Below are 14225 nucleotides of genomic sequence, written 5' to 3'. Positions count from 1 at the left end.
GAACACATTTCCTGACCTTTTGACTCATTTAGTTTTTAGAACGTATTTATTGTAAGTACTTTTTTTATAATGCAATACCTAATTTGTGTTCCTATTTTCTTCTTAAATAAATTTATCTTTAGTTAATGTTTAGATATTTTAGTGGAAAAGAACAACAATAAAAGAAAAAATGAAATTAGTTTAATAAATGCACAATTTGTAAACTTTATATTTTCTACATGTATTCATATGTAGTATTTTTAAACTTCAGAGTTATCAAATGAATAGTCAAAAATGGTGTACCCACAACTGACATGAAAATAAGTTTAATTAAAATCTAAACTTTTAATCTGCTCTGAATTTATTGACAAGTTGGAAAGCACTCTCACTACTGAATTGCTATTGAATTGTTTTATTTTTTTTCCCCTCATTTTGTGTTGTTAGTGAGCGGTGGGGTGGTTTTGGGCCCCACGTTAGGCCTGAAGAAGTCCAGCTCACTGGAGAGTCTACAGACTGCAATGACCGAGGCCAAGAAGAACGAGCTGCTGCCCTTCCACAGGCCCCGCCCACACATAGTGAGAGGGCGGGGCTGCAATGAGAGCTTCCGTGCAGCAATCGACAAATCATACGACGGACCGCCAGAGGATGATGACGGTAAGCAGAAATTCAAATACATTTTAGTTAAAAGTCACAGCTTCTATTTCTGGCCCAGTAACGAAAAATAAAACTATAAGAGGAAATTATAGTATGATATAAATATTGTTTTAGCAAAAGGAGAGAGTAAAAAAGCAAATATTTAAGTTAAGGCATGGGATGATAACCAGTTTCAAGGCTTACCACGGTTTGGGTTTAATAAAAATAAAATAAAATAAAATAATCCCCTATTATGAAACCCATGTTTCATAAAAAATGCTAATTGTTTAATAGGGGATTATTTTATTTTATTTTATTTTAATAAACCCATAAATTTAAAAACAACTTATTTAAGAGCAGTAATCCTAATACTGTGATACCATAGAACTGTGATATTTTTATCCAAGGTTATCATTCTGTCAGAAGCTTATACCATTAAGTTGGTAGGATTTGGCTAGAAATACAGTAAAAATCAATTAATACCATTTTAAGATGCAGTAAAACTACAATTTGAATGTTGAAGGTCTAAAATAAATGTTATATATATATATATATATATATATATATATATATATATATATATATATATATATATATATATAGTATATATAGTATATATATATATATATATATATATATATATATATATATATATATATATATATATATATATATATATATATATATATAAATGTTTATATTTACTGTACTGAAACACATTTTAAAAACATTTAATGAAGCATTATTACAGGTAATGTGAGTTTTTGAACAATTAAAAAAACAAACTAAAGAAGAAAAAAGACTAAATGACCTAAACTTTAATTAAAATATCAAATGTTATCAATGTGTGTGTACAGCTGAAAAATCACATGTACAGATATATTCGCAGCCTTTGCCGTGAAGCTCTAAATTAAGATTAGGTACATTCTGTTTCCACTGATCATTCTTGAGATGTTTCTGCAGCTTAATTGGAGTTCACCTGTGGTAAATACAGTAGATTGGACATGATTTGAAAAGGCATTCACCTGTCTATGTAAGGTCCCAGTACATGTCAAAGCACAAACCAACCGTGAAGACAAAGGAATTGTCTGTGGACCTCAGAGACAGGATTGTCTCGAGGCACAAGGCTGGAGAAGGTTACAGAAAATATTATCCTGCTCTCAAAGTTCCAATGAGCACAGTGGCCTCCATTATCTGTAAGTAGAAGATGCTTGGAACAACCAGGACTCTTCCTAGAGCTGCCCGGCTATCTAAGAGTGATCGAGGGAGAAGGGCCTTAGTCAGGGAGGTGATCAATAACCTGATGGTCACTCTCTCTGAGCTCCAGCGTTCTTCTGGATAGAGAGGAGAACCTTACAGGACAACCATCTATGCAGCAATCCACCAATCAGGCCTGTATGGTGGAGTGGCCAGACGGAAGCCACTCCCTGCCTCGAATTTGCCAATAGGCATCTAAAGGACTCTCAGACCATAAGAAAATAACTTCTCTGGTCTGATGAAACTCAAATTGAACTATTTGTAGTAAATGCCAGGCGTTACGTATGGAGAAAACTAGTTTTTTCATTCGATAAAAAAAATTAACTAATTAATCGCACTTTTTTTTTTAAATTAATTGCGATTTATCACATTTAAAATACTGAACCTTGTAATTTTGGCTATTCAAATGTAAAACTAATGTAAACGCAAGACAAAAACTATTTAAATTCAAAATATAATTGTTTATTAGAATTTTTGTTTTACTTGCAACACAGATTTCTTCATGTAAACAACATACCCACAAAAAACTATCAAGATCCCGGCTTGACAGCCATATTTATTACAGAAATTAAAACACAGGCATGTTAATGCCATTTGAATTTCAAAACAATCAATGCCAATAAAACAACATTGATTTCCATGTTGGATTCTAAGTGGACTGCAAAAAAATGCCAAAATACAGGAATTGCAGATATGGAAAATGGAAAATTATAATAATAAACTATTGAATACAAACAGTTGCACTCATTGGAAAGTTCTATTGCTGTGAGTTGAGAATTATAGAGTAGAAACAATTTAGCTTAATCCTCCTTTACATTCATCCAGTTGCTAAGACTAAAAGTATCCTGCAAATGCACAGAGACTCCTAAATGCCTGCAAATGAATGATAATCTCTCGCAAACCGGTCGTTATATACATTGCACACCCCTCTCCACCGCATCCCTCCTAGCACTTCAGGTATGTCGCACCCAACTCACCCCCATTGTCCTTCAGGTACGTCTCGTGCACACACACCCCTTCTCAGGCCCCGTTTACACTAGTGCGTTTTAGTTTTAAAACGGCGTTTTAGAATGAAAACGATCCGCGTCCACACTCGCGTTTCACCCAGCGTTTCTGAACAGCTCTCCGTCCACACCAAAACGCTGAAAACGCACATCACGTGACCACACACACACTCTCAGGCAAGCGCTGTAGCCAATCTACCCAGATGAGAGCTGTGCTAGTCGGACTTCTCATCAAGCATCTCCCGCTGGATCTAACCTCACTATATTTATTAAACGGAATATTTCTTTCATCTTGTTGTCTTTATTTAACGACATATTCATTGGACATTGGAATCTATTACTTGTTCTCAGGTAACGTGTTTTGGCTAAGCGCAAAGATAAGTTAATGATTAATGTAAGCACGTACATTCTGTATATTGACTGATCGCTTGCCTTTATTTCCTATAATGTATAAACTTATTGTATGTTATACTTTTATAATGGCCATTATCGATTAAAACTGATATTCAGCAAAGAGAGGGTGTGTTTCGTATTTTCACTGAAATTTAAAGGAGGCAGTTGTTGTAGGCTCCGTTTTGTTATAAATATGCACACAGTGAAGATGACGCTCATATTTGCAGCACGGCGCCTCAACATTTATGCTGTCTGTTTAGTTGTTAATATTAAAATGAAAATAGGCAGTTCCTTATATCATGTTTACATTTTATTGTTGAGAAAGTAAAACAACGTAGCCAGGGTGATGTGAATGAAGTTATAAAGTACACTGTTCCCTTTGAAGATTTACCCGTGTCCTCGGTATAGTCTGTTTTCCATATCAAACTGAGAAGAAGAGACTGCAGCCATGATCAAACTTGCGAAGTTTTAACTTACACGGAGAAGATGCAGGACTGAACTGTGTGTGTTAGGCTACTTAATATTCAGGAAAAGCCCCAATCAGAGAGGCGAATGTCTGCAGCCCCGCCTCCGTTTTCAAATGTCTCCGTTTTCCATCATCCACACTGAGACGGAGCAGCTGCGTTTCAGAATGAAAACGGCCTCTCCAGCGTTTTCGAAACGCTCCGTTTTCGGCGCTCGAGAACTCCGGCATAGTGTGGACGGATGGCGTAACCGTAGCAAAACTTATGCGTTTTCAAACTAAAATGCATTAGTGTAAACGGGGCCGCAGATACGTCGCTCACTCCACCCCTAACACCCTTCAACGAGCCTGACACAGACACACAGACAGACACACACACAACGCGCTGGAGCGACTCCCTTCAGATTAAACACGCATGATCGGGTTCATCAAATTTGCTTAAACTAAGCGATCTAAAGTATTACTGTATTTCTCAAGGATTCTGACACAACAACGCGAAGTAAACGCTTTCGTTGTGTTTAATGAGGAAACACGCTAAACATGGAGGGCTCATGCTGGAAGGCAGAGTAATGCCCTGTCTTTGACAGCTCGCGTCTTCACCAGAGACTTTCTGAGTACATTCACATAAGACACCAATACTCCGATTTTAATATGATTAAGATTAAACTCTTATTAAAAGTCTACCATGTAGCCTAAGCAGCGATTTTATTACCTTAAAGGAACACCCAGTCATGAAATGCGGAGGATTTTCTTTCTGTTCGCCATGCGATATCAACTTACAACAGAAGTCGAAAGTTAAAAATGAAACACCTGAAGTTGCTTGAAACTCTGGATAACCTGTGATGCAACTAATTGTTTTATCCTAAAACTTGCCTTCAAAAAGTGCTTCCTTGGTCTTATCCACATTTCTTGCATGTTGAACACACGTCCACCACAACAGGTAGTAAAAAAAAAAACCCTGCAACTGCGTTAATTGTTTTTAAACGCGATAATTATTTAAAATTAGAGAAAATGTAATTAATTATATATATTATTCAAAAAAAAAATTTCAGATAGTGTTCAGGTTTTCTGGATACTGGATAATTATGTATGTTTGAAAAAAATGCATATATTTGTTTTATTTGATAACTGTCTGATTACAATTATTTCAGATTTGTTGTGATTGAAAATCTGAGTTATTTCATCAAATATTTTTTTTTCAAAAACTTCTGAAGTTAAATCATTGGTACCATGTTGTCTAAAAATAAATATAAGCATGTATGATTAGTTTATTCCTCTGTATTTTAAGCCTTGCATGGAAGTTAAGTATTTTAAAACCGAATTTTAAAGAATACAACTAAAATTAAGCCTTGCACTGTAAAAAAGCTATGCATTGTAAATCCAAAGAATGTTCAACTGTACTCTCAGTTGGGTCATTTTTTAACTTATATCAGCTTTAGGATTATCGGATAAATAGATGTTGAACTTTAAAGCATCCTTGTTGAATACAATTACTCATTAAAAATAAATCAATCAATCAATAAATAAATAAATAAATAAATAAATAAATAAATGGTAGTGTGAATAGAATATAATAATAAAACAAATATTAATAAGAGAACACAGATTTTTTTTAAAAGTTGCTATTTTCCCTTTGTTCCCCATTGCCTTCAGTAAGTGTGTATCTGAACATGATGAGACTCAGGTGCTACATCAGTATTTGTAGTGATTGTGTATGTGTGCGAGTGAAGTCAGAGTGTGGCTGTTGAGAGAGAGTAATTGAGAGTAAAGTGTTTGGCTTTGTCCCTGTCATGTGCTTCCTCATCCCACACACCGGCCTAATTGGCCCTTCCGTGAGACGACAGACTACAGACATGTGGCGAAAGAAGGAGAGAGTGTGAGAGAGGAGAGGGGTTCTTCATTATGGTCAGCGCCAACAGATATGGCACAGCTGAAGACTTAAGATCACGTCTCATGCACACAGACACGCACACATCTCATTTCACTATTCGAATTTCCTGTTCATGGAAATCAAGATAAAACTAGATTTTTTCTGTTGTAAGACTTGCTCTGAAATTTCTAACTTAGATGTGGTTCGACAGTGCAACTCGGAATGACCTAGTTCTGAGTTCGCAGCTTCAAAACAAACTCATTAGCGCAAATTATCAGGTTATTTTTTCATTTGCTTGTCGACATGTGATTACATCTGCTGTTTACCATGATGTGGAGATGCCACACATACACTTACTGGTGCACAGCGCACACACACACACACACACACACACACACACACACACACACACACACACACACACACACACAGACAGAGAGATCTGCTGGTCAAGAAAACAGCAGCAGCTTATTGCTAATTACTGAGGACAGTAATTAGGCACAAAGTGTTCCTCTCGCTTCTCATTACTGTCCCTGTTGTGTGATGATAATCTGCATGTGTTCAAAGAACAGTTTGAATATCATGTTGTGACTAACCACTATGTGTGTCTGTATATGTGATTGTATACAGTACATGCATGGGTAACACTAATGGTTCGTTAGTTAAGGTTTAATGCATTTACGAACATTAATAATGTAAAGTATGAATAATCTTAAAAAGCATTTATTAATCATAGTCCAACATTAACTAATGCATTATTAAAATCCAAATTTGCGCTTGTAAACAATATTTAATGCTCTGTGAGTTATCTTAACTATTTAACTTTAACAACATTAACTAACATTAACAAATATGAATAAATACCTTAATAAATGTATTACTTGTAGTTTGTTCTTGTTAGTTAATAGATTAACTAACATTAACCAATGGACAAGGCTAGACAAAATCTGCTACAGTTTAAGCTATTTCTGCGCAGAATTTTGAGAAAATATGTGGATTTATGTGGAACGATTTTGGGGTTATCGTAACTAAATCCTGATGGATCGAGTAAAAAAAAAAAATTACATTTAACTTTTATTTAGTGTTTACAATGCAAATCCAATTAGATGCAACTGATTGGTAAACAAAGCAGTATCTACTAAACAAAGCAATATCTACTAAAAGACAACAAAAAATATTACTTTACAAACTGTATTGTAAATAAATAATATGAACATTTTAATATTTGTCAATAATATTACTGAAATTAATTTCCAAACCTGAATAAATTTAAATTTACAAAAGTAAATAAATAGACTCAATGAAAGTGTTACCCCATGCATGTTTATCAAGCTTTTCTTAAATGCCTTTTTGATTAACAATAATATTAAAAATACTAGAAATTAAATCAAAGTCACAATTTAGCAAGTTGCTGAGAGCTCCATCCTAAGGTTAAAGGCACTCTTTGGTGTGAAAACTCTAAATATGCTGAATAAGAAAGCAAGGAAATCCCTGTAGTGGTTGTTGAATAAATAAATATTTAACTGCCTTCGTTGATTTAGTGTGACTAATAACCACACGACTTTGAAATCATCTTACAGAAGGATTCTAATCAAACACTCGACTAGAGTTCTAATGTGAATTTTAAACAATTTAACTTTCGCCTTAGGGATCGATCACACCCAAAACTGTTTTGTGATGTGTTTTTGCCTTTTTAAAATTGTGTACGTGAACATTTTGCGTGCAGCTTATGCACTCTGCATGCTATGCGTTTTAACCGCCTGCTGCGCCTTATGTTTTTGACGTTGCGCTCTATGCGCCTGCAATTAAAAAAAGTCAGAGCAGAAAAAGCACATTGTGTTTTCATTGTCCAATCAAATAATTGAATGTTTCTGTTGTGATGAGAGCAGTATTTGTGTTGTCCATGTGGTTCCTTTATTAACTTATCCGGAGCTGTATGACTTCACAAATGGTGAATATCACAATATTATTAAAAAGGAATGTAGGCTCCAGCCAGTTAGTCCAATGACGGTGTCCACTGGTGGATGAAGGTTCACTGCATGTTCGGTCTTTCCAGTGCACAATGTTGATTTATATTAAACTTAACTCATATCTGACTCCAATTTTAGTATGAGATGGTTTAGAATATTAATATGTTTATCCTCGTTTTATCTGACTCCAATTATAAAACATTGAGAAGGTTATTTTGTTTCCTTTCACATTATTTTAGATTATGATTGAATATTCTCTTCGGTTCATCATTTTATGTTATTCTCGTTCATTGGGATCTCTATAACATCCTGAATCTTGTACCGGCCGAGTATACAATATCTTAAGCACAAGCATGTCAGTCTTGGTCACTAAACAGGGGCGATTGACCGCTATCCTAAAAAGGCAGAACCCTACTTACTCAGATTAGGATATTTTTTATGCGGTCCCCATAGGTCTGCTACCTCCTAAATCAGACAGAGCTATTTAGGCCCCGTTTACACTAATGCGTTTTAGTTTGAAAACGCATAAGTTTTGCTACGGTTACGCCATCCGTCCACACTACGCCGGAGTTCTCGAGCGCCGAAAACGGAGCGTTTCGAAAACGCTGGAGAGGCCGTTTTCATTCTGAAACGCAACTGCTCCGTCTCAGTGTGGATGATGGAAAACGGAGACATTTGAAAACGGAGGCGGGGCTGCAGACATTCGCCTCTCTGATTGGGGCTTTTCCTGAATATTAAGTAGCCTAACACACACAGTTCAGTCCTGCATCTTCTCCGTGTAAGTTAAAACTTCGCAAGTTTGATCATGGCTGCAGTCTCTTCTTCTCAGTTTGATATGGAAAACAGACTATACCGAGGACACGGGTAAATCTTCAAAGGGAACAGTGTACTTTATAACTTCATTCACATCACCCTGGCTACGTTGTTTTACTTTCTCAACAATAAAATGTAAACATGATATAAGGAACTGCCTATTTTCATTTTAATATTAACAACTAAACAGACAGCAAAAATGTTGAGGCGTCGTGCTGCATGAGCGTCATCTTCACTGTGTGCATATTTATAACAAAACGGAGCCGATAACAACTGCCTCCTTTCAATTTCAGTGAAAATACGAAACACACCCTCTCTTTGCTGAATATCAGTTTTAATCGATAATGGCCATTATAAAAGTATAACATACAATAAGTTTATACATTATAGGAAATAAAGGCAAGCGATCAGTCAATATACAGAATGTACGTGCTTACATTAATCATTAACTTATCTTTGCGCTTAGCCAAAACACGTTACCTGAGAACAAGTAATAGATTCCAATGTCCAATGAATATGTTAAATAAAGACAACAAGATGAAAGAAATATTCCGTTTAATAAATATAGTGAGGTTAGATCCAGCGGGAGATGCTTGATGAGAAGTCCGACTAGCACAGCTCTCATCTGGGTAGATTGGCTACAGCGCTTGCCTAAGAGTGTGTGTGTGGTCACGTGATGTGCGTTTTCAGCGTTTTGGTGTGGACGGAGAGCAGTTCAGAAACGCTGGGTGAAACGCGAGTGTGGACGCGGATCGTTTTCATTCTAAAACGCCGTTTTAAAACTAAAACGCACTAGTGTAAACGGGGCCTTAGTCATATAACGATCATTACTATAGAATTAAGCAGACCAGTCGTACTTAAACTAGTAGTAACTTTGAATAATCACTATACTATCTAAATAGTATTAAAAGTTTATCGGGTGAAGGACTATCCCCTTAGATATCCTTTTACAGCCTAAGTATACATGAATAAATGCCAATTTGTTAGTCGGAGCTCTAGAGACATCGTGTAACGTGCCGCAATGCTCCGTCTACCGTGTTCTAGTCCGCTACTAACCTGAACAGGGGCTTGTGGTGCTATGAAATTACCACAATCTACTAAAGATAATAACACGAACTCTGTTTGAATCATTCAAAACATAACAATTTATTAGTCAGGTAAATGTATTATGCCAATTCAATCAGTCAATTCATAAACGATCAATACAAAACATCAAATTATCAAAGATAAATCCAAGATGAAAAAGATGCATTCCTGACTTTGAAATATACATAACATGGAACAAGCCATGTTATGGGCTGATCTGGTTAGGCAGAATCGCGCTGAGTTTTTCTCAAACCTTGCCTTAAATAATCCAAGAATTCCCTCAAGGAAGGGGGTGTGAATAACAAAGAAGGCATTCACACTTAGTGTAAAAGTCACACCCCTCACAGTGGTTCAAAAGATGCCTGAAGTTATATATTTATTGTTCTGATTATGTATATTTCTGAGAGAATGAGACCATTGTACCAATCGCACTGAGACATTTCAAATGATATCAAACATGATAATTAAAGTCAGTTTGGTTAATCTAAAACATTCAAACATTGAAATGACCATATGCGTGAGTTGGGGGGATGAAGCTGAGTCTCAGCATAGTCAGATGCAAATGCAGCAGGAACTGGTTTTTACCGCATTCCTCCCTGGTGGGTTGTGAAGTCACCAGTCTCTGTTTTCAGCTCATGATTTGAATTGTCAAAGATATCAGAATATTTGCAATATTTCAATTCTTACAGGAACAAGCCAGGGAGCAAGTCTGTCTGGCAATAGAGTTGACCGATAATAATCAGTGGTTGCTTAGCGACAAAAAAAGCACAGTGCACTTATATATTTTTTTTAGTTTTAACAAAAAAATGCGGTGCACCTTGCATTCTCATCAAGGAAAAGCATGTTCGGTGTGATCGACCCTTTAATCAACTTGTCAAAATAAGTTGCATTTTTTTTCAATTGTATTAAACATGGTTACATTACACTTTAACTTAAAGCTTTATTGGTATTATTAACTGCACTTAAGTATAGGAAATGATCATGGTACTAAAACTCAATCAATAGTAAAAATTTTAAAAACGTCCATTTCCCACTAACATTTGAGCGCTGTTGAGCACATTCTTTAATAGCACTGATTTGCCATTGGGTTCACATGCTCAACAGATATGCTTGTGATTGGTCGTGAAGGTCATCAGTTCACCGAACTCACCGCTGTTTGCTGCAAGTTACCACAGATACAGGGACACTAGAGCGTTTTAAAGCTGCAATTCATCAGCAGATCACTTTTATGCCAGCTCAAAGACAAACCAGGGCAATCATGTATGAAAACTTGCATTGAAATCATACTAAAACATTCATACGCACACTTACAGATTTGTGAGTACGCAGTAAAAAACTTTGATGTATAAAACGCTGCATACGCCGAATCCCATATTTGCATATTCTTTTTGTACATCCGAATGAACGTGAAACTGAGTGCAACATGCACGAGCACAAAACCCCTGCCTGCCTCCTCCCTCATATGAATATGATAATGACTCTGGCAAAATCAAACGAAGAAGCAATGGCAAAAGCAAGCAAAAAGCTTCAACTTTGAACAGAATGTGAATTGAAGGTGCGCCAGGTAGACTGGAGAAAAGTGGTGTTATTTGCTAGTTTGTCCTCCGGAATTAATAAAAAAAGAAAAAAAAATAGTTTAGCTGACGCGGTAATGCAGTGGGGTCTCGTTGGATAGTGATAGTTGAGCAGAATTCAGCAGTGCATGTGGCGTAGCTCATAAAGCACATGGCTCCATGTTTTGACACATCATTCCTGAACCAGGTTCGAATCCAGCATCTGATGAATTTATTTTTCTTTTTCCCCATTACATATCAGAATTTGCCTGCTCTTCATCACGAGGAACACAAGTAGGAATCATTAATAAGTGTGTGTATTATGTTAAGCGCATTTGAGCATCACATATTATTTGCACATTTATTGAATGGAAATGTTTCTGATTCACGTATGCATATCCGTCTTTAGATGGCACCTTTATAGCAATGTGCGTGCAGTCAATCGCTCCGATTACATTGGGAAAAACCAGCGATCGGTGCAAATTGTGCTATAATGTTTGGCTGGTCAACTGTATGGTATGGAAACCTTATAAACCTGCTAGACATGCAGATGATGACGTCGCATAAAGCTGCCATTGCATGGCTCAATGATACTTTGTATTGTGCAATTTAACATAATAGCCTCTAGGAGTCCCCAATAGAAATCAAACAAACACACAAGAAATGCATGTACGCCAGACATGAAGTTGGCATGGACCAACGCACTTTCTTACATTCATTTCATCGTTGGTAAATCCAAAGTGAGCGTGAAACCTGGCATACGCAAATTTTTTGTGCCTACGCAACGTTGATACATGAGGCCCCAGGTAATTGACATGACTTTAAAATGTTCCAGTGTCCCTGTATCTGTGTTTACACTCAGTAAACAGCAGTGAGTTTGGTGAACTGATGACCTTCACAGCCAACCACAGTCATTTCTGTTGAGCATGTAAACACATTGGCAAATCAGCGCTGTTTAAGAGTGTGCTCAACAACACTCAAATGTTAGCTGGAAATGGACGTTTTTAAAATTTAAGTATCAATTGGTACCAAATTCCAGTATCGGGACAACCCTAAATTCAACATTAGTTGCATTTTATTTAGTTTTAAATTATTATATTTTAGATTTTGAGAACATTAAAAGCATACATTTAGTGCAGTTAAGCGTGTTTCACAATCAAGTATTGTGTAAGAGTTAAACTGTTAGTGTCTAATAAATATTCCCATCAATTTTCTGAAAACTTTAAATTACATGCCTAATTGTTTATCCATGTGCCTCATATGAAAATGACCTTTTTTTTAGTAATATTTTATCCAATAGTAAAAATCTTAAAGGAACTAAAACAGCATTGGTGCATCTGTTTATTTAAGTAAATAATAACAGAACTGCTAATTTTTGGGTTAACTGTCCCTTTAACAGCTCAGTTAAGATTCTTTATTTATGGCGGAGTTTGCTTGTGTGACATTCACACAGTGCTGCCATCGAATGGCATGAACCATTGGCTTATTACACAGACAAATCCCCCTGGAGCAACCTGGGGTTAAGTGTCCTGCTCAAGGGCACAATGGTGAAACTCTCCACATCAGACAGCACATCCATCGGCTGCCCACGGTACACTCCCATGTATATTGCATACAGAGTAGCAAGTGCTGGCTAAAAATGGCCAGTTACAGACCACATGAGTGAGGAAGGCCAGGTTTTGAGCAGTCTAAAAATACTTTTGCCAAATATTCTGAAGTTTGAATAATCAGCTATTTAGATATATTGTAATATCGTAATAGATGTAGATATTGACATGTCCACATGTCCAAATAAACATATATATAATAAATATAATATATATATATATATATATATATATATATATATATATATATATATATATATATATATATATATATATATATATATATATATATATATATATATATATATATATATATACACAGTATATATATATATATATATATATATATATAATACTTTTTGAAGGATTGATGTGTGTAGTATATTTAAACATTAAAGAATAAACCTGAGACTATAGATAGGCCACAAAGTTTACTTATAAAGTTCAAGTTAAATAAAATAGCAAATCAGGTATTGGCAGCAGTTATTATAAGTTAGGAGCATGTGCACTTAGTACTTCACATACACATTGACTGGCCTAGTCTGAGATTTGTTCATTTTTTTAAATACAAAAAAAAAAAAAAAAAAAAAAAAAAAATTGAAAGGCACAGTAATATGTCAGATTTTCTTGTTGATTTAAAGAAAAAAAGTCCTTACAATAGTTTTTGCATATAAATATTAGCTTAAAACATTTTATTATGGCTGCAGAGTGAACAAACTTAGTTTGAAAGGAATGTTAGGTTAAAAATAACTAAGATAACAGTAGTCATATTTACTAAAGAAATTCATACAGTAGAAGAGCCAAAACTTTATGACCAGTCAAATGTGAAGTGAACATGGACACCTCCTTTTATTGCTGATTTAAATGTCAGGGAATTTCTAAAGGCCCCAAAACACCCTCAGATACCATAGGGTTAATATCTGAGTAGTTTACTGTTTTGTGTGCAAGATAAATGGCCAGGAATTGAGATCTGAGCAACTTTGACAAGGCCTAAACTGTATGATAAGCCGGCTGGATCTGAGCATTTCTGAAACGGGCCAGGCTTGTGGGTTGCTCCCGGTCAGCAGTGGTGAGAATTTACAAACAAGTGGTTCAAGGGGAGCAAACCACAAAGAATCAACAGAGTGATGAAAGCTCAAGGCTTTTCAATGTGCAAGGGCAACAAAAGCTATCCCATTCGACCCAAGCCAATTAACAGTTCACTATGGGACATTCTTAAATCATACAAAGTTTCACCAATAGTTATGAATAATGTGTCACAACACAAAGTAGGTCTGCGCCCTTCTGTGTATACCAATCAGAGAACCAACGATGATCCCATCCCACACTCTTGAAAGCACCTTCAATGGACACTGCATTGAAAGCATTGAAAGGAGGCCAAATGAGTCTTTATGTCCTCAGTCAATGGCACAAGGATGATGACAAGCTGGGGAATGGAGTGTGTTGTTCTGTCCACCTACCTAAACAATTTTGGAGACCTTGAAAGCAAGGTCCCCTTTTTGAAGTGGCCTCTTATCAGCAAGATAATGTGCTTCACACTTACACACTTCACTCAGTGTTCAGGAATGATTTGAAGAAGTATTTCAAGTTGAGCATC

The 14225-nt window shown here is 36.0% G+C and overlaps 1 protein-coding gene and 1 long non-coding RNA gene across 6 annotated transcripts in view; both read left to right on the top strand.

Annotated features, from left to right (window-relative positions):
• The window catches only part of LOC141376089 (uncharacterized), a 1000182-nt gene that overhangs the window by 716753 nt on the left and 269204 nt on the right, over positions 1-14225 (top strand). The window lies entirely within an intron of this gene.
• The window catches only part of pard3bb (par-3 family cell polarity regulator beta b), a 679872-nt gene that overhangs the window by 431462 nt on the left and 234185 nt on the right, over positions 1-14225 (top strand). For all 5 annotated transcript variants that reach the window (XM_073912548.1, XM_021478865.3, XM_009304543.5 and 2 more), the window contains one exon: positions 424-633. In XM_073912548.1, coding sequence (XP_073768649.1) covers positions 424-633 — 210 coding nt within the window. The remainder of the gene's footprint in view (positions 1-423; positions 634-14225) is intronic.

Source organism: Danio rerio, chromosome 9 (assembly GCF_049306965.1).
Source record: "Danio rerio strain Tuebingen ecotype United States chromosome 9, GRCz12tu, whole genome shotgun sequence".
Lineage (NCBI taxonomy): Eukaryota > Metazoa > Chordata > Actinopteri > Cypriniformes > Danionidae > Danio > Danio rerio.
This window is presented reverse-complemented; position numbering and strand designations above follow the sequence as displayed.